This window comes from Pungitius pungitius, chromosome 8 (genome assembly GCF_949316345.1).
Source record: "Pungitius pungitius chromosome 8, fPunPun2.1, whole genome shotgun sequence".
In the NCBI taxonomy this organism is placed as follows: domain Eukaryota; kingdom Metazoa; phylum Chordata; class Actinopteri; order Perciformes; family Gasterosteidae; genus Pungitius; species Pungitius pungitius.
The window spans coordinates 551,910-573,625 of NC_084907.1; the positions used below are offsets into that span (position 1 = coordinate 551,910).

The 21,716-nt window shown below is 47.7% G+C and overlaps 2 protein-coding genes across 2 annotated transcripts in view; one reads left to right on the forward strand and one right to left on the reverse strand.

Moving 5' to 3' along the window:
* Nucleotides 1–452: 452 nt before the first annotated feature.
* Nucleotides 453–2,127, reverse strand: LOC119229691 (elastase-1-like). The gene is made up of 8 exons (XM_037490322.2): nt 1,970–2,127; nt 1,789–1,880; nt 1,604–1,704; nt 1,320–1,445; nt 1,076–1,212; nt 858–1,000; nt 634–783; nt 453–536 (listed from the first exon to the last, which is right to left on the reverse strand). Exons 1-8 carry the CDS (start codon nt 2,007–2,009, stop codon nt 525–527), a joined length of 801 nt encoding a protein of 266 aa, XP_037346219.2. The 5' UTR covers nt 2,010–2,127; the 3' UTR covers nt 453–524.
* An 8,433-nt stretch (nt 2,128–10,560) lies between these two features.
* asic1b (acid-sensing (proton-gated) ion channel 1b) overlaps nt 10,561–21,716 on the forward strand; it is a 70,823-nt gene continuing 59,667 nt past the window's right edge. Inside the window, exons 1-2 of the mRNA XM_037490317.2 lie at nt 10,561–11,130; nt 15,312–15,507. Of these exons, the coding sequence (XP_037346214.1) occupies nt 10,769–11,130; nt 15,312–15,507 (558 nt within the window). The 5' untranslated portion in view covers nt 10,561–10,768. The remainder of the gene's footprint in view (nt 11,131–15,311; nt 15,508–21,716) is intronic.

The window sequence follows — 21,716 nt, forward strand, 5'->3', positions numbered from 1 at the left end:
GGAAATCCCTTCTGTGAAGACACGTGAACATCTCCACTTCTGTTTGTGGGACCTGACCTTCGGGCAACGTGACACCAGGTGGGCAGAAACACACCTGTGCTCGTTCTCAGGCTTTATCTCAGTCAGAGACCTTCTGATAAGACGTGTTCCTACGGTCCGTCTAACTAGTAACTGAGACTTTAATAACAGATCACCTTTAATTCATGCTTCTGTTTCACTCCATATACTCCATTTAGCTTGTTCTTTGTGCAGTTCTTTATCTTCTATGTTTTATTTCTTCTGCTCTGTTATTTTATTGCATCGTATTTACTGTACGGATTGACCCCTGGAGATGAATAAAGTATATGAACATATCTATTTGAAAGTAGGGGCCTTCATACATACATACTTCATATTGTGGTGCAGGAGGGAAGTTTGATGAGAAATAACCTTCACAGTGACACAGGTCTGATGAGGAATGTTTAATAAACTTTATTTGAATGACATGGTTTGGTGCATCCTCTGTCTTCATGTGACTCGTCCGTTTACTTCATGATCTGCAACAGAAGAAGCGAAGAGAAGGTCATACGCAACGTGAACATCAGGAAACCCATCCAAGCGTATTGCGTTTTGAAATCGTTGCGTCACACTGACCGTGTCCATCCAGTCGATGTAGGCGGAGACTCGGGTGAAGACGGTGGGCTTCTTGGGGGCGTTGCACCCCAAACCGGACACGAAGCTGGCGATGCCGTGCACGTGGTACTTGCCGCTGACCAGGCAGTTCAGAGGGCCGCCGGAGTCGCCCTGACGGAGCCGACACCCAGCGGTTAATGACACAGATAAGAGGTCCCACCCGTTCAGACTCCTTGTTCACTTACGTTGCACCCGGCCTCGGCCCCCCCTCCACCGCACACCATGCTGGTCTTGACGGTGCTGCCCCACCAGCCGGAGCTGGTGCAGGTCTTGTGGTCGACCAGAGGAAGGTAGGCCTGCTTCAGCTGAGCGGAGAGGCTGCCGCCGGCTGCACAGAGCGAGCAGAGACGTGAGGACCAACGAGACACCGCCGGCATCGCGGGACGCATCGGCATCTACTCACTGGACGTGCTACCCCATCCCGTGATGTAGCACTGGTTGTTGTGGGGCAGAATCTGGTTGGCGGGGGGCAGAGAGCCCAGCTGGACGTAGGAGTTCAGGGTGGCCTCAGAGGTCAAACGCAGAAGGGCGATGTCGAACCTGAGGGTCAAACAGGAAATACCTCCTTGATGCTTCAGATCATCTCAGGCAAACCAACATCCAAATGTACTTGTGTCCCTTGAAGACATGAAGTCTGATGTCCTCACCCCCCGGACACGCGGCCGGAGTCCCAGCCGGGGTGGATGTGCACGCGGCTCACGGTCATGACCTGCTCCCTGCCGCTGTTAGCGTTGATGTCATGTTCCCCCAGAACGACACGCCACGTCCTCACCCTGCCATATTCAAAGCAAAGACAATATTAAGCATTGGATACAGTTGGGGGTCGAATCAGGACTTCTTATTAATGAAACTGAACAGGGCAAAGGTCATGTGACATTGAGAAGCACAGATCAATCATCTCCTCCACAGGTAGTGGACCTGGATTCCTCACCTGTCCACGCAGTGAGCAGCGGTCATGACCCAGCCCCTCTGGATCAGGGTGCCCCCGCATGTGTGGTAGTAACTGCTGCCTGACAAGTACTGAAGAGAGATCTAAAGGGGGGGGGGGGGGGGACGTCAACGTCTGCCATGCGTCGTATGTTGTGGGCTGCCATTTGACGCTTTGACAGGAGTTACCTGCCAGGGCCAGGAGTTGGGTCGGGCCACCTCGCCTCCCACCACTCGCTGCAGGCTGTCCTCCAGGTACCTGGGCTCGGGCTCAGCCAGCGCTGGGGAGACACACACAGCGTCGTCATTGGACACAACGCCGTCCACCTGCACAAAGGGGAACGAAGCAGGAGATCCTCTGTCTGCTCACCCAGGGCGGCGAGGCTCGTCAGCAGCAGAAGGTTGAGCATGTCTGCAGGCAGTCAGGGCGCTTGTACCTGGGACCAAGGCTCCTCGGCCCGGTTTTATACCCCGGCTTGACCTCCGGCTCCTGTGTGGATGCAGCTGTGTTCCGTTCACACGGCGTTATCGCTAAGCACACACCCCCCACTGGGACCAGTACAAGAGGACCACCAGTGATGCATCCTGTTATCAAGGCAAACATCACCATGATTCTGGGAAATATGGGACGTAAAATGATTTGATGTCTGATAACTGTGAAAGTTTACATCACACACATGATTCTTATCTATAACAAGTTGGACATCTGCTTATTTGATGAAATTGCATTTTCTTGTTTCTTGAGTTTGTATCTTTCTGGTTGAAATGCACTTATTGTAAGTCGCTTTGGATAAAAGCCTCAGATAAATGACATGGAATTGAGGTCTTGGTAATATATAATATAAAATATATCTGAATCTAACCGTGATGACGGATCACAGCAGAAAACATCATTTATATCCAAGCATTTCTAAATCAGACAATTCAGTGTGAAATATTGGGGGATTGAGGGAATATTCTGTCATTTCATTTTTTGAAATTCAGAACAGATTTTAGATCAAATATGTATCATAAAAAGTCCCTTTCCATTCATTTATAAAACATAGAGATCCCTTTGTGCTTAAATACGGACTGAAACACTAGATGGAGCTCAACACTAACACATGTCTCCAGTTTACAGGAGACGGACGACATCAACACACAAAGCTTCACTTAATATTTTGGTGTAATACCCTGAGATAAAGATCCAGTGGAACTTAAAGCTGAAATCTACGTTCCCATCAGGAAACGTTTAAATCCAGTGTGAGAACCGAGAGGAAGAGGATTTCTCTCCTCTACTCTGCTGCGACCTCTTTGACATTCAACAGTTGTATCAGATTTTGTCATGATTTAGACACAGTAAGTCTCTCTGTAATATATATATATATTCATATTCATATTTTTAAAACCTTTACCAGTCATGCTGAAATGTAACAAAAGGTCTCTGATGTGTCCTTATTTTGTAAAACACTCTTTAATTAGACAGAAAGTCATTAAAACTGAAAGGGTTTTGGATTATTTCCTTATCAGTTATTAAGGAGATAAGACGCTGACTGGTAATTGAGCAGGAACCTCGACCCTCAGGAGCCACACAGGGGCTCCACTCTTTGTGGAGCGTCTTTGTCCCCTCCAAACTCCTCCGACCTCCATCCTCCTCCAACCGACCTCCTCCTCCAAACTCCTCCGACCTCCATCCTCCTCCAACCGACCTCCTCCTCCAAACTCCTCCGACCTCCATCCTCCTCCAACCGACCTCCTCCTCCAAACTCCTCCAAACTCCATCCTCCTCCAACCGACCTCCTCCTCCAAACTCCTCCGACCTCCATCCTCCTCCAACCGACCTCCTCCTCCAAACTCCTCCGACCTCCATCCTCCTCCAACCGACCTCCTCCTCCAAACTCCTCCGACCTCCATCCTCCTCCAACCGACCTCCTCCTCCAAACTCCTCCGACCTCCATCCTCCTCCAACCGACCTCCTCCTCCAAACTCCTCCGACCTCCATCCTCCTCCAACCGACCTCCTCCTCCAAACTCCTCCGACCTCCATCCTCCTCCAACCGACCTCCTCCTCCAAACTCCTCCGACCTCCATCCTCCTCCAACCGACCTCCTCCTCCAAACTCCTCCAAACTCCATCCTCCTCCAACCGACCTCCTCCTCCAAACTCCTCCGACCTCCATCCTCCTCCAACCGACCTCCTCCTCCAAACTCCTCCGACCTCCATCCTCCTCCAACCGACCTCCTCCTCCAAACTCCTCCGACCTCCATCCTCCTCCAACCGACCTCCTCCTCCAAACTCCTCCGACCTCCATCCTCCTCCAACCGACCTCCTCCTCCAAACTCCTCCGACCTCCATCCTCCTCCAACCGACCTCCTCCTCCAAACTCCTCCAAACTCCATCCTCCTCCAACCGACCTCCTCCTCCAAACTCCTCCGACCTCCATCCTCCTCCAACCGACCTCCTCCTCCAAACTCCTCCGACCTCCATCCTCCTCCAACCGACCTCCTCCTCCAAACTCCTCCGACCTCCATCCTCCTCCATCCGACCTCCTCCTCCAAACTCCTCCGACCTCCATCCTCCTCCAACCGACCTCCTCCTCCAAACTCCTCCGACCTCCATCCTCCTCCATCCGACCTCCTCCTCCAAACTCCTCCGACCTCCATCCTCCTCCAACCGACCTCCTCCTCCAAACTCCTCCAACCTCCATCCTCCTCCAACCGACCTCCTCCTCCAAACTCCTCCGACCTCCATCCTCCTCCAACCGACCTCCTCCTCCAAACTCCTCCGACCTCCATCCTCCTCCAACCGACCTCCTCCTCCAAACTCCTCCGACCTCCATCCTCCTCCAACCGACCTCCTCCTCCAAACTCCTCCAAACTCCATCCTCCTCCAACCGACCTCCTCCTCCAAACTCCTCCGACCTCCATCCTCCTCCAACCGACCTCCTCCTCCAAACTCCTCCGACCTCCATCCTCCTCCAACCGACCTCCTCCTCCAAACTCCTCCGACCTCCATCCTCCTCCAACCGACCTCCTCCTCCAAACTCCTCCGACCTCCATCCTCCTCCAACCGACCTCCTCCTCCAAACTCCTCCGACCTCCATCCTCCTCCAACCGACCTCCTCCTCCAAACTCCTCCAAACTCCATCCTCCTCCAACCGACCTCCTCCTCCAAACTCCTCCGACCTCCATCCTCCTCCAACCGACCTCCTCCTCCAAACTCCTCCGACCTCCATCCTCCTCCAACCGACCTCCTCCTCCAAACTCCTCCGACCTCCATCCTCCTCCATCCGACCTCCTCCTCCAAACTCCTCCGACCTCCATCCTCCTCCAACCGACCTCCTCCTCCAAACTCCTCCGACCTCCATCCTCCTCCATCCGACCTCCTCCTCCAAACTCCTCCGACCTCCATCCTCCTCCAACCGACCTCCTCCTCCAAACTCCTCCGACCTCCATCCTCCTCCAACCGACCTCCTCCTCCAAACTCCTCCGACCTCCATCCTCCTCCAACCGACCTCCTCCTCCAAACTCCTCCGACCTCCATCCTCCTCCAACCGACCTCCTCCTCCAAACTCCTCCGACCTCTATCCTCCTCCAACCGACCTCCTCCTCCAAACTCCTCCGACCTCCATCCTCCTCCAACCGACCTCCTCCTCCAAACTCCTCCGACCTCCATCCTCCTCCAACCGACCTCCTCATCCAAACTCCTCCGACCTCCATCCTCCTCCAACCGACCTCCTCCTCCAAACTCCTCACACCTCCATCCTCCTCCAACCGACCTCCTCCTCCAAACTCCTCCAACTCCGACCTTCTCCTCCCGCTGAGGCTTGACTGGAACGGGGTGGAGATCAGAGAGAGGAAGTGTGTTAATTAAAGATGTTTGCACTTGATACCACTTCCCCTCGTTAACCAATAGTCACTTTGGTTCCCATGAAGAGGTCTCAGTCCCTCTGGCAGGAAACGGGACGCACTGATTGGTTCTGAGAGAGAAAGTAGGAGTAAGATTTAGTTATACGTGGTTAACAAAAATAACGGTTCTATTAAGTGGGGGAGATTGGGACAGTCGTGGTTGTGTCAAACAAATAGAAATGAAGAAAACACAACTACCTCTGGGACAGAAACGCCGTCCTTTCTTCTCTAATAACCTCCAAAATACCTTCTGGAGCACCAACCAATGAGCTAATGTTACACAATGTGATGCACACATACCCCGTCACCACAAACCTGCACCTCCAGCCACACAAGCAACACCCCCCCAAACCCTGTTAGATAAGAAGCTAGCATGGCTTTACAGTCCTTTATTGCAGCAGAGTGCCTTAAAAGCTGGACAATTGATTTATTTTTGCTTATTTAGGGACAACAGAAAAAAGCTCTAAACACATATTGCCAGAAGCTTATCAGATATCTTTAAGACTGTCGTTGTTATTTTAGTGACTTTTAGAGAGAAACAACCCAAAGTATTTCTCCCCTGTGCTTTCTTACTTTGTCTGAACATTTTCATTTTCTTCCCCTCCGGTCGCCTCCCTTTGTGAGAAGAGTCCGAGCTGTTGAATTCTCAGTGGAATCCATGCTGCCACGTGTCCTTCTGGGTGACACCAGTGAAACTGATCCACTGGCTGTTTGCAATCTTTAATTGCAATTATACCCCAGTGAAAACAATCAATAAATCCCCCCCCCCCAACCGTTCTCTCTAAAGTGCTTCCCTTCTCTCTCATGTTTCCTCCGTCACTCATTGTTTCACTGGTACAACAGCTGTCATTTAGGCTGTGGGTTTATGGGGGGGGGCCTGCAGAATCCTACAGTACCGCAGTGATCGAGTCCCGCAGTGATCGAGTCATGATCGAGTCCCGCAGTGATCGAGTCATGATCGAGTCCCGCAGTGATCGAGTGCTCCCCTGACTGAGTGATCGAGGGCAGAGGTTGGTGATTAAAAATCGGACAGCATGTGGCTTCATCCGTGTGTGCGTGCGTGTGTGTGTGTGTGTGTGTGTGTGTGTGCATGTGTGTGTGTGCGTGTGTGTGTGCATGTGTGTGCGTGTGTGTGTCAACTGGTCCCAATTAAAACAAATCCATCCACCTACAAGAGCACAGGAACCGAGCAGTTCCATGAAGCAGCGTGTTGATCTAATGAAAACAACCACATACAGAACAGCATGTTGTGGAGCGTTTATCTGTCAGCAGAATTCTTCCCTGAGGAAACGTTAATGAGTCCTTTTTAACGCTTTGAACGCATGTGCTGTGATAACAGTTTCTCTTATGAAGCCTAATGGGCTTCTTTTCACAATATTATAAAAGTAACAAGTGAGTCGACCCGTGAAGGATTGTTTGGGTGAAGTTTAACGTTCTAACATGAAAAACCTTGTGGTTTCTTAATCTAATGTTGAAGTCACTTTATACAACTGACAATTGGTGGAAAGAGAAGAAGAGACAGCTGTTTCTGCTCCACTGGTCCGTGAAATATTACATGACTAAATGTCCACTGTATGACGGTAGATGACTTCTAACTTTGAATATTGAAAGGAAAGGAAGGACGAGCTCAAAGGGCACAATAACCCCCTCCACGATTAAAACAACCTTTCATTTTTAGAAGATTTTTATAACATGGAAATAGCTGCTGCAAAGCTAGAAGTCTGCGTAACTAACCTTTGATGAAGTGCGTCACCTTGCAGCCAGATGAAAGAAGGTTTTCTGCACCCACATATTTCACGTCTTGCATCCTGAGGCCGTGGAGGCTTTACTCAGCTCTCTGTACGTCATTCTGTCTCACAGAGCTAACAGTCTGAGTTACAGCTATTGATTGGGACCCATGTGGCTGCTTGGGAAGTCATAAACAGGGAATCTCAAAATGTCTTCATCAAGAATCTTCACGCTGTCGCTTTGACTTCTCGATTCATTTTATTGAAATAGTTCATTTTACATGTGAATATATATATATATATATATAAGCACTGTAGAATTGTTAGTTCCCAATGATCCCTTCAATGAACGACTCCCCTTCATCTTATGCCCATAAGTCCATATCTCCTACAAGCAGTGGCACAATACAATTTACTACGGCCTTCCTCTCAAGAACAGCAGAACCCGGGGAATCAGACCCCCAAGAAACAAGAGACGGGGAAAAGGAGTGATTCAATATTTAATCAGCCCTTAATGAAAAAAGTCATTGGGATGAATTGCTGATGAGTGTGGAGGTCTGTGAGCAGGGGGACGGTCCCCAAACGGGGCTCCAGCTGTGGATCCAATCACTGAGAAGCAGTCATGAGCTCATCAGCCCAAGTGATGGCTCCTTGGTCCATGGGCGTGTTTGTGGAGGTTCTGCGTTGCCGCCTCATGGCGCTGGTTCTGGAGCTTCGGGCTTCTTCAACTTTTCCTCCAGCGGCCTGAAATCAATTTCCCCGGGTCGGAGAGGCCCGATGCTGCATGCAGCTGGAGATGGATGACCCCTCTTCAGACACCATCAACCACTCCAAGAGGGTACACACGGCACTACCTGCTCACCAGCAAATTGCACTGCACCAAGTCCTTCATCTGAGCTGGACTCCGACAGCAAAGTGGCCTTTTAGATTTAGTCACCAAAACGGCGCTTTTCAGACGTGAAACTAAAGGAACAAATTGTTTCTTCTTTTTACCAAAGTCTTTACTGCTCTCAGAATGTTCTGCAGGAAGCTCCTCCTGACTTTAGGAAACACAGATCTGAGGCCCTTCCAAGACGTCACAATGTGCACTTTAGATTCCCCTGATGTCGATGGCGGCGTCCTTGACTGATAATGATTATTGGCCACTAGCACCCAGCTGCAGGTGGTGATCATTAGATCCAATGACCATCTGCATCCAAAGACCTTGTCTGTCACCTTTTGATGATGTCACGGTGTTGAGGATACAAAGGTTTTCCACACATTGGAAATGTTATTCTCCATTATAAAGGTATGAAATACAAGGGATGAAACAGGTTGCATCACTTAGATGTTCCGTCGTTGTTGTTAAAGCAGCACGTCGTATTCTAACAGAATCACAACTGAACGCTGGTGTTTTCAGCATCTACTACCTTGTACTTGGGAGGAGTCTCTCTGTATAATTGAGTAATTCTTCATTCTTAAATCTGACTTCCCTTGTGAACGTTTGAAAGTAAAGCGTCGCTTATACAACTATTAATCAGTTCATTATTCAGAGGCGGCCTTCAAGGAAGCTGCAGTGGGAAAGGACTTTGACAGAGAGACCTTCTCATCCGCAAATGGAGCATCACGACATGGAAGCATCTAAAAGGTCAAAGAACCCTCTCAGTGAGCCGCACCTCTAAGATGATAAAAGCTTACACCCAGGCAACTGTGCGGCTGTGATGTCCACTTCATGTGTGCGTTTTCCCAGAATTCATCTTCCCAGCCCTGCTGATCAATATGAGAACCACGGCGGCCTCATCGTCACAGTCAATGCGACGCCAAATGGCAATTATGGGCTTATTATGAGGGATTTGACGGGTCGCCCCCCTGGCCTGTGACACATTTGGCATCGTTTGTGTGTTCACTCACCGGCTGTGACACATTTGGATGAAACTGTAGTGCGTAATGTGTACAACTGTGTGTAGCCATGAACCGACATGCAATAAATGTGTGTTACGCTTTGTCTTTAAATTAATGTACAGTCGGATGAACTTAAGCATTAACATTAGTTTTCTAGTACAAATACAGTACATTTTTAACTTATACAACATGCATAATGGTTCGGATTCATATCTGAGGTCTTCTTGGTATTATGTTGTCACAGGGAGAGGATCGCTGAGAGCTAACGGAGCCTTTTATTAACTAGAATACGTTTTTGCCCTAATGGAGGCTTCCATTTCACGCTGGACAAGAGCTTCTTTCTGCAGCTGAAGGACACACGAACACGTTTCAAACCTCAGAAATAATATGCCTGTATGTTTCATTTCAACCATTAGCTCTGAACACGTCACATTTTTAAAGGAAAAATGAAAATAATCTGAAAGGAATTTGCAGCATGAGAAATGTTTTTTTTTATATTCATACAGAATATTTCCAAAAAAAAACTTATTTTAGCCTCCATGTGTATGTTTAGTGAATGTGGTGTTTTCTGTTATTGCAAATCATTTTCTTAAATGATGGTAAGATGAACTGAACTGAAGAAAGTATATATTCATATATATATATATATATATATTATATATATATACTTAATTACATGCAGGCCAGGGGGGCGACCCATGAAATCCTTCATAATAAGCCCATAATTGCCATTTGGCGTCGTACGGACTGTGACGATGTGACATATTGACATATTGACGTATAGATACATATTCATTCATGTTTCCATATGAGTGACTCTGCGTCACGTGACGCTGCACGTTATTGACGGTTGGACCGTCCTTTCAATGAGGGGCCCCCATAATAAACTTTGCATGTCCCGTATGAATGAATCGTCATCGGCTCAGAGCATGACGCGCACACTCGCACGCACGCGCATTGAAGTGACGCCACCGCTGCAGCTCGTCACAAGGTGCCGTCCTATCGGTGCGCTCTGCTGTACCGGGCGATTTTAATTGATCACCCCCCCCCCCCGGGAGTCATAACGCTGCGCATTGGACGCGGGTAGCACGCTTTTCACCCGAGGACAAGCCGGGGGGGGGGCGCAGTGTGGAGCTGACGGAGAACAGCAGCCGCTATTTGTTGAACATGCACGTGGTCGGGACTGCGCACGGAGCGCGCGGGACAGCCGTGTAGGCAGCGCGCTCTCTGCCACGCGCACACGCACACGGGGGGAGGGAGGATATCGCGTTACGCCGCTTTGGTTTCCTCAGATTCCCCCTTTTGCTTCGCAAAGGACATTTGGTTTTCTTCCCCCTCAACAACGTGATCTTTTTCTCCGTCTCACCTGCTCGTTTTGTTTTGATGCGCGAAGCCGAACATTTACTCGTTTGGCTTCTTTCCACGCGGGGCTGTTTGTGACCCCCCCCCCCCCCCCCCGCAGGTACTACACCTGCCCCCCCCATCTGCACTTGGACAAAAGTGTCTCTCCTGTAAGGAACCCCGAGGACATGCATTCGGGGACAACCGGGGGCATTTAGCCAGCTGCCGGTGACGCGACCCCCCCCCCCCCCGCCGCGGGCTGCACGAGGAGCACGTGCGCAGCAGGGCGTGAACTTACGCGTCTCTACGCTTCCCTGCGATCACCTGAGACGCGATGGACCTCAAGGCGGACGCGGAGGACGTGGACTTCAAGGCGCCGGCTCCCATCCAGGTGTTCGCCAGCAGGTCCACGCTGCACGGCATCTCGCACATGTGCACGTACGAGCGCATGTGCATCAAGCGCAGCCTGTGGATCCTGTTCTTCCTGAGCTCCCTCGGGGTGCTGGTGCTGGTGTGCGCGGACCGGGTGCAGTTCTACTTCCAGTACCCCCACGTGACCAAGCTGGACGAGGTGGCGGCTCCGATGATGCGGTTCCCCGCCGTCACCTTCTGCAACCTCAACTCCTTCCGCTTCAGCCGGGTGACGCGCAACGACCTGTACCACGCAGGGGAGCTGCTCGCCTTGCTCAACAGCAGGTGTGTATGTGCGTGTGTGTGTGTGTGTGTGTGCGTGTGGTTGCCATGCACTCTACCTGTAGCTGGTTGGTACACAAGGTGTCAAAGGAAAGCTGAGAGGTGTTTACCTCAATCAGGAACCAGAGACTTTATTAAACTGGATTTACTGCGATTATTATGAAAATGAACTATTTTATTGTAATGAAATAAAACTGGAGCCTTTTAATTAGAAAATCTCTCGACCCACTGACTAAAGTGCTGAGGCTTCACCTGTTTAGGTGAGTCTTCCTGCTGGAGGTCATGTGATAACATCTCGGTCTCTGACTCCTCCCCTTTGACACGTGTTGCTTCCATCATTTAGACGTTTCACTTTCTCCTCTTTGTTCGGTTCACGTTAATCAGAACTTTGTGGGTCCTTCACTCTGCATCCACAGCTGGAGCAGGTCACCTCACACAGACACAGATGTTCAGCGTCTAAATGCCACCACGGACACATTAGTCTGGGTATTTTTAGCGTATTGATCCGCTCTGCAGCTGGAATGACTTGAGTCCTGTTTCCATACCTCTATGCGTCCTTGTTACATGTCAAAAGCATTAAATAGAACCGCTGCAGTTCTGGAGCGTTTTGTAGGGTTCAGATCCCACGTGGGTTTGTTTCAACATGAGCTCACACCTCTTTTATTCATCAGTGCCGGATCAGCAGGTTCTCCTGTAAGAGGTGAGATGAATCTGAAGAAATAAGCGTGAAAAACACTGAGTGGACAAGAATGAGGAAACAAGACGAATGAAAGCAGTGGCACAAATGACTTTGGAGGGGGGGGGGTGAACAAGTCTTTATCCTTGTGTAATTAGTACTGTTTGTTAAGCCACTGCGTTGATTAACAGCCTCTCCATGAGTGTTCCTTCTGGCCTGGGGGGGTTCTCCATGTGATGTTTCCTCAAATGATGGAGACCACACCAAACATCAGTCAGTGGGGCTTTGGGTTCCATCTTTGACTCAAGAGGAAGCAGCAGGGAAAAGGTACCAATAGTTCTAAGAAATAAAAATCAACCTAATAATGCCACATACCTCTGGAAACATGAGATCCTGGTCTACAAGGACATCAGGAGATGTTTGAACATGCTCCCAACGCAACTCAAGCAACAAGGGAATGTGTCCTTAAAAAAACTTCACTAGCAAACTGCACATTTCATCCATTGAAGCAACGTTCTAAATGAATAGCCAAAAGCAAGAAGATACGATTATTGCAGAGATATCGATATCACATCTGTATCACATCTGTCAATCAAACCTGTTTTCCTCTGTGGAAACAAACAGTTTAACAGTCTCTTTTTCTTTTGTAGTTTGTAGTTTTCACTTATCACTATAATGGAATCTGTTGCATTTTGGATTTGATATTCAGTTGATTTCTGAGGCCCAAATCGTTCTATTTGGATGTAAAAACGAGTTCTTTTCCAAAAGAAGCCGTGCTGCTGTGTGTCGGATCAGAGAATCGAGTCCTTTGCTTTCGTGCTCTAAACTGAACTGAAATGTACCATTTAGGGTTATAAGCTGCCTCAGGATGTTACTGGTGTACAGAGAGGCCACGTTAGGAGTTTCTTCTAAAGCTGATTACTCAAATGTCGGTTGGTGTGTATTGGGATTGTTTATCAGAGAGAAGACATAAGTGGTCCACTTAGTGGTAGATCATTTGCATGTGCTGTCTATTTGTTTGGGTTCTCCTCGGCTCTCTGTGGCCCTCGTTTGCAGCTTCATGATCTCCTCTAAAAAGGCGCCACAGGTGCACCGCCATTAAGACGTGATTATCAGGACTCCTGGCAGCTCTTCATCCTCTCCAGACTTCAATTAGCACTAATTGGATAATTACCTGAGATGATATCAAGACGTGTTCACTCTAGTGTCTCTCATCTGTAGAACGTTACGTAGTGAAACCTTCCGCTTCCTTAATTATTCAAACCCAGCCAGCGGCTCCCTCATGGTGCAGATCATCTTCCATTGGTCTGGAGCTCCGTCCATCATCCAACGAGTCGTCCCCCGCCTCACTGTCACTGCTTTGGGGAGCAGTGACAATATTAAGAATTAGTGTGATTGTATTCAGCGTCTTAAGGGCTCTCCTGGCAGCTCTGTGTTGCTTATGAGACAAAGCTGAAGGTGCAATTCAATTAAGTTCAGAATAAGCAACACAACAGGCTGCATCTGCTCATCAGAACAAAGCGTGACGAGTGATTGAGGCACATCGTAGTTTTTAATCCTTTGAGTCTTTCTTTGCTCCCTGAGCTGCTGAAGCAATAATGATTAGTTCACCTTCACACTCCTATTTGACCTTCCACCAGGTGCCGTTGAGTTAAATGAATGTTTGTCAAAGTTTAGAGCATTAAATCACATGTTTGAAGCTACGTTGAAATGGTTCCACTGGTAACATCATCAGCTGGAGGGGAATCGACATATTGAATCCTCCTCGGCAGATACGGATATTTATCTGATTTCCTCGGAGGAGTTATTAAATGTCACAGTAATTAACTAGTTAACTGGTCTCGAATAGTCTGTGGTTTCACTGGTGATTTGATTCCATTGAAACGTCCTTACGGTCACAAAGCTGCTGGCTCTTTTCATGGCGTCTCACACGATGAATATTTGGTTTCATTCCATCGGCAGCAGGTAAACATCACTGGAACATCATCACTGGAGCTGCAGTGAAACATCATCACTGGAGCTGCAGTGAAACATCATCACTGGAGCTGCAGTGGCATATCATCACTGGAGCTGCACTAGAACATCATCACTGGAGCTGCAGTGGAACATCATCACTGGAGCTGCAGTGAAACATCATCACTGGAGCTGCAGTGGAACATCATCACTGGAGCTGCAGTGGAACATCATCACTGGAGCTGCAGTGGAACATCATCACTGGAACATCATCACTGGAGCTGCAGTGCAACATCATCACTGGAACATCATCACTGGAGCTGCACTAGAACATCATCACTGGAGCTGCAGTGGAACATCATCACTGGAGCTGCAGTGGAACATCATCACTGGAGCTGCACTAGAACATCATCACTGGAGCTGCAGTGGAACATCATCACTGGAACATCATCACTGGAGCTGCAGTGGAACGTCGGGTTTCTGCTCATTTGGTCGGGCACAAGTTCAAAAATGTCGCCAGTTGAAAACAAGACTCACAGAGGAATTTTATTCTTTCATTTTCTATTCATGGCTTGACTCAAATTATTCATCAGGGGACACGATCTTGTTCATCAGGAAGCTTGACCTTGTGAACAAAAAAATGCATTAAGATTTACCACCAATTATAGTTTAAAATAAGACTTTGTCTCTGGTTCTTTGCTTTTCTTTGTCCAGGCTCATCTGTGTTTTTCAAATGTTAATTAAGGCTTTACATCATTGGAATAACACGTTATGAACCCTATCCTCTCTGCAATTACTCATGAACTACATGAACATGAACTGTCACCTCACTTCTGTCGTGATTGACAGGCTCCTCCAGTCAGCGTCTGTCAGTCACGTTTAATCTTTGCATTTCATCATTTGGGCCGATGGCCCTCTGCTCCGGGGGGGGCCACGCTGGTTAATGGGGGTTAATTCACATCTGTCAGTGACGGAGGTCGATGGTGCTTGTCATGCACAAGTATTTTAATCGAGGTTTGGTTTACGTGTGTAGGAAGCTGCTCTTTACGAGAAAAGCCTCCACAGTTCGTCCCAATTATCTGGCGGAGCGATTAACGTGATTGTGTTGAAGGAAAAGCTCCCATCTTTTACATAATGAGCCATTTTGCTCCCACTTAGCGCCACTCGTGCTGCTGGTTTCTAACAATGTGTGTTTGATATTTGGAGAGTTTGCAGGTCCAGGTGTGGGGAAGCTGTCATGCTCTCATTCCCACTCTTTTGTTCAGTTACAGGGCAAATATGCAAATGTCTCCTTTGTAGTCTCTATTCTTTCTTTGCATGTTAATCCCAACTGTCCGTCACAAAATGCTTCTTCTGCACTTGGTGTTTCTTGTTCTAGTTTCTGTTTTCTGGTCGGTTCAAGTTTTGTGTTTAAAATAATTCATAATAAATTCAAATTCAATTCCATCCAAATAAATGTTTCTATGTAAGTGGTCTTTTGACTTTTCTTTTACATTTTGCTTGTGATTTAATAATCCATGAACCTGCCCCCCCCCCCCCCCCCCTTTGTGTGCAGGTATGAGATCCGGGACCCGCACATGGTGGAGGAGAACGTCATGCAGATCCTGAAGGAGAGGGCGGACTTCGTCAACTACAAGCCCCGCCCCTTCAACATGCGCGAGTTCTACGACCGGACGGGCCACGACATCCGGGACATGCTGCTGTCCTGCTTCTACCGCGGGACGGAGTGCAGCGCCGAGGACTTCACCGTGGTGAGTCAGGCCTGGTCCTCGGGGGGGGGGGTGATCGGGTTTATTGATGCCATAATCAATCCGTTCAATACGTGCTGAACTCTTTGGGGGTTTTTGAAGGAGAGTTGGGTTATGACCTTGAACCTGTGTGACCTGTGCACCTTTTACAGTGGGACAGGAGCACTGAGGGGTCTGAGGTGTGGTCTCAGTGTGACGCGTGTTTATCAGAGTTCATCAGAACCGGGTCGATGAGAGCAGTGACTCCAGAACACAACCTTCAGACTACGTGCACCTTCTAATTCAGAGGAGACATCTGATGTAGAGGTCCAACTTAAACTTAACCAGTTAAAGTGTTGGAAGGTTTTATCCATTGATGCTAAGAGGGAATCATCAAGAAATACAGCAAAAGACCACAAAATGGACTAAAAGAGACGGCATTTTCCATTTTAGGTGTTGAATCGGGAGTTTTTCTTTTCTTCATCACAAGATTTGAAGAAAAGGTCCCACAAGCAACCAGTGGAAGCTGATGTGACATCACTGTATTGATGAGGCTTCACACACTTAAATATCTTTTCTGTGGATTCATTGACAGCTGGTTTCTGAGGTCCAAGTCCGACATAAAGAGGGGGATTACCTCCCCTCCCCCCCCCCCCCCCCCCCAGGTGCCACATGGTGACACGGGCTCTGCGTGGATCACTGGTGTAGAAAGAATCCAATGCTGCTTGTCTCCTGATGGTCCAATAGGAGAATCCACATGTCACATCATCCAATCAGAGGCTGGTGCCATTAACGCTTGATGGCCACCAGCCTGAGACCCGGCGCCATGATACCAATTTTTAGTCATTAGTGTTGGACGTGTAGCCGATTATTTTGTCTTCTATCTGTGACCCCCCCCCCCCCCCTCTCCTCCTGAGAGGCTTTTACTAACCAGGAATGCAGACGCTATGATCGGCTGATACTGAAGAACAGCAGGAAAGAGAAATTACCCTCAATTAATATTAATAAGCGACCCGCTGCTTCGAAGCTGGAGGAGATAATGAGAAAAGAACTCTCTGAAGTGAGTGGAATACCAGCCGCATAATTGCATTTTTTGGCTGTTTAATTGAAGCAAAAAAAACGTCAACACGTGTTAATCACAACTGTAAAGACACAAGGTTCATGTTTCCTTTTTAACACTTCAAGACACCTCCGACAGGCTCATGAGACCAAGAGAAGCACAGATACAGGTAACATCAAGGAACTGGACACAGTGGAGGAGACACACAGCAGGAGGCCCATCAGATGGTTCTCCTTGAACCTCACTGAGAATCTCCCTCCTGCACAAAGACACACAGCAGTGTCTCCTCCTCACACCTTCTATCCAGATGCTGCTCTATGCAGGATCACTAGAGTCTAGATGTTGTACCTTCCAATGGTTACTCCACCACCAACTGACCTCATCAAAGCTTTATCAAAGCTGTTCACACATTGAAGCAAAGGGCTTGATGGAAAAGTCCATGTGTATGTAGAAGTATATGCATGTGTACTTGACATTTAGACATTGTGTTTACAGGAAGGAAGGATGCGCCCTGTGACGTCTGCTCTTAATTCCTGATGTAATTCATTTTATTGCATTAGCCCTTAAATCCGTTTCGTCATCTACTATTTCTGACGTTGCTCACCTTTGTTCCACCTCTTGTGATTCATTACTCCAAGCCGATGGATCCTATTGGCTGAGCAATCCCCACCGCTTTCCCTCTGGAGGGTAAATCAATCAATTTGCTATTACTGTAGGAGTCTAAGGCACGGATCAATTAGGCTGCTGCTGAGTAATGGCTGCGTCCTTAATGAAAAAACAACGTCTCTGAGTGCAACCACGAGGCCAGCGGATCACCTCCAAACCTTTAAATATATTAATCTATATTTTCAACCAACTGAGATCCTGATCAAAAGATTTTTGCAGTTTATTGTGTAATTCTCTCTTTAGGAATATATAAATATATATTTCTTTAAGATTATTTTTTTCCAACTTAGAAAGATTAGAAAACACACATTAACTTGAATGTTTGGATGTGGATATTTGAAGATATCTGACATTGTGGTCAGAATGTCTAGTTGGAAATTCTATATATTGATTAACATGAAATGTTCATGGGAACTATGAAGTGAGTCATTATTGTTTGAAGGGCCTAATTGCATTGAAAAGGGGATGATTAGTGCTGGACTGGGGGGGGGGGGGTCTCTGGGCAGCTAGTGCCAACAGGAGGAAGGAGCAAAGCTGCAGCTTGATGGACACTGAGGGACTGTGGTCTGAATGAGAAGCAGCGCCCCCCCCCCCCCCCCCCCAGAACAACCAGCCCACGTAAGGAGGCCGACTGCTGCATTAAGCAGCTCATTACCGCCCAGTCACATGACCTTTTCTTCTTCTCTTGTTGTCAGGTGTTACATGTTGGGTTGTGTGGTTTCGACGTTGTGTCACGTTGTGCAGACGGTCTCCTACCTGCAATGATACCTTCGTACCTTGGATGTAGGAACAGATTAGAAATAAAATCATTTATAGCATTTTTTAAAAATCAATAGTTCCAAACGGCACTCAAAGGGGGGGGGGGGGGCACATTGCTGACCAGCTTAATTCTGGTGGTTTATTGAGGGAATCTTACAGCCAGAAGTGGTTGCCATAGCACCTAAATGTCTGTTGTTGCCTCTAAGGACAATTGAAATGCTTTTTTGGGGCTGGATGAGGAGCACGAGGCTTAGAACTCGTGCTCCTCATCCAGATGTCACATGATGATCTTTCTTATTTGTTTCTGTACCTGAAAGTCGTGCAGCCAACGATATGAAATGAATGAGGCTCTGGATTCCTGCTTGATGACACTCATCAGAGGCTGAGGTGACCTCTGTGTGACCTTGTGGTCGCAGCCTGAAGGTCTCGCCTGTTGTTTATCGGATTTGTTTCCAGCATTTGGGTAGAAACTTTGAAATATCGACGCTGCTTTCATCTGAATCAGGAATCAAGAGAGGAGAGATTCTTAGTAAGGACTCAAACGGCACCAAACCCCTTCTCCATCTGCAGGGTGAGCAGTGAGCTGGCAGTTTGTGACCTGCAGGGGGCGCTCTCCTTCTCATCCTTGCTGTGTGATCAGCTTTTTGATGGCAGCAGGTTTGTGAGGATTTTAAAGGCGTCACACCTCATTGGCAGAAGGACCAACCAGCACATTCATGCAGTCGATCTAATTCATGCTCTTTTTGGGCTCCGGACGTGGTTTCGGGGGCGTGAATCCGTGCCAACGGGTCGGCACGAGCTCCAAATGAGATTTCCAGATTCAACAGCTTCTGCTATTCAGTAACATGCTGACCTGCAACTCTGTTACTAGAACCTCCCCAATGGCCTTTTTTATCTCCTTCGCTTGCACAGTTATTGCAATAGTTCCCAGTTTCTTAACTTTAAGCCGCTTCCTTTGTGATTATGTTCATTTATGTGTAAAGCACATGCATCTTTTAGAATTTGTGTTTAACATCTATCAGCAATATTTGTACCCAGATGTCCAAATACACCGACAAGCTTAAATCTGCAGCGTTTCTGACCCTCACAATGCAGAATGCAGACGTTGCAGCCTTTTCCTCTCACTTTAATTCCCTGTTGACCGAGGAGTGCTCCCGGGGGGGGGGGGGGGGGGGGGGGGAGGGTGGTGGGGCACAACCAGAGCAGCAGATTAGCTTGAGGCGCTAATCTGAGCCTGTGTCTCAGGAAGCATAAAAAGCCAAATGAGTAAGTTCTCCAAAGCAGCCTCATTAGTCTGAACAAGGACTCGAATGTCTCCACCTAAGAGCAGCAGGAAGATGGTTCTGATGAAGCACAGAGCGACTCTTTAGTCTTCATCTTTTGATCTTCCTGTTGTCGACATGTTGACAAGTGTCGCAGTGTCTTTTCCCAGGGACACAAAATGTAGACAGCCTCACTTTTCTGGTTGGAAGCCCAGTTTAGTGAAGGAGCAGAGCTTCACTTCACGTGTCAAAGAAATGAAAAGCTTCCACTTAACACTGTTTGTGCATGACTTCACCCTGCAGATTACACTGTGCAAGAGAAGAGTGCTGGACCTCAGCTGTGTGTGTGTGTGTGTGTGTGTGTGAGAGACGTGTGCATCAGAGGTGTGTGATGGTTTTAAATCGTCATCTATTTAAATCTCCTCGGTGCACATCCTGCTTCCCTTTGTGTTTACAATGATTTAGATGTAGAGACAGCAGCATGAACCTACAGAACGGATATTTGAAAAGAACGACTAACGTGTCCAAAGATGCAATAAGTCTTAAATAAATATAAATAATAAGTGTTTCATTCGTGGACTCAAATGTGTGAAATAGTTTGGTAAAGAAAGTCTTGCTTCTCTGGACATGTGTTGCAGTGGCTGCATGGATGCATGGATGCATGGCTGCATGGATGCATGGCTGCATGGCTGCATGGCTGCATGGATGCATGGATGCATGGCTGCATGGCTGCATGGCTGCATGGATGCATGGCTGCAGGCTCGTCAATCAAGGGAAGGCACCGGAGGGAACAGACCCAGAGGGACTGATCTCTTTGGTGCTCTTTTGGTCGGCAGCATCAGCAGGGCGCTCACGCACTGGTCCCCATATGGTATTAAACACCAGTAATGCAGTGTGGGGGCGGTATGGATTTCTGAGTCTGACACAGCAACACACTGCTGCATTTGTGCTGCTGGCATCGCTCTCATGATGGATGCATCCAAAGTTCATTGTTTTTCCATCTTACATGTGGAGTTCAAATAATAATGTGTCCAAAACTTCTACTGAAATGAAGAATAAAATTTTAAAAAAGCAACATGCAGGTGAGAGCACGCCGGAGGGCAGAAATGTGTTTATTTGGTTCATTAATGTGTCAAATAATGTTGCTCTCAAAATGATGCTGGCATCAACAGATTGGAAATATTGAAGGATACGTTGAAAAGCTGCATTCAGGGCTCAACATGTGAGTGAACTTTTTGCTTCCTGTTCTCTCATTGCTCCTAAATTGTAGGATTCTAAATAGTGACTTTAGTAAATCTTAGAAACAGCAAATGAATGACAAATGTCAAGTTGTGGCCCATGTCAACGACTGTCCTTCTGCTCAGAAGACACCGATGTAGGACATGGTTTCATCCCCGAGTGCCTGCTTGAGCTTAGCATGCCAGTGTGAACGTGCTATACGTGCACACTCGTGCATGATTACATCCCAAAAGCTTTCAGGAGAAGTGCTGCAGGTCAGTGCGCTCCAACCTGAAGCTGCTTCAGAGAAAGATCTCACACATTCAGCATGAGCGAAGAGCAGCAGTAATCAGCTGCTACGATGCATCCTCACGCGTCACAATCACTGCATTCTTCTGGTCCAAGTGGATCTTCTTGCCACTTAGTGCAATGTCTTTAAATGTGTCTCAGTGACCCGTTTGTTAATGAGTCACTTTGTCATCAACCTGCTCTTGTGTCCTGTCACAAGGAACCGACTCCATTCCCTGGTCTTGTGCTTGATGTTGTTCTCCCACATGGATATTACAAAGGAGGACCACGATGTGCATCTCATGTTTCTCTTCCTAAAAGTAAAGAACAACGTGATCCAGCATTCTGTTTAGTGTTTAAATCCATTACTGTGCTTCTTCTGCTTGTTACTGTGGGGTTTAAGACCCCAGCGCTTCTGTCTCTTTACTGAGGGGAGGTGCAGAACCTGCAGGAAAACAGCAGTGAGAGGAAGACCCACGTTGAGGGATGGAAGGTGATGAAGAGGTTTTATCATCAGCTGTGACACTTGTCCTCACCCTCAGACCATCTTAAAGCGCTTCATGGGCCTCAGGGAAGAGTTCAAATTCCGTTCTGAATGTGAGAATAATTTAAGGAGATGTACATGACCTGCAGACTGCAAACCGCCACATTCAGGTCCGAATGACTGAGACGCTGAGGACGGGCCGATTAGCAGCGCCACCGGCTATCAGGCCTGATGAAGACACTGTTGTAGGGCCTGAGATGATTGTAACATGGTGAGATGCTTGTGGCTCTGTATATAATCACCAGCCAAAGTATTCTCCTTGCTGTATATTCAGAAGCTTTGAGAATCCCTCATTCAGAATTTGGTTTACTCGACTTCATCAAGTTAAAATCTTCATTAGCAATCACCTCTCAATATGAACGTGTGACCTGACAAGTAGAAAAGCTAAAAATAAGTAATTCAAAGGGCTGGAAATGTATGTTTTAAAGATCTGGAT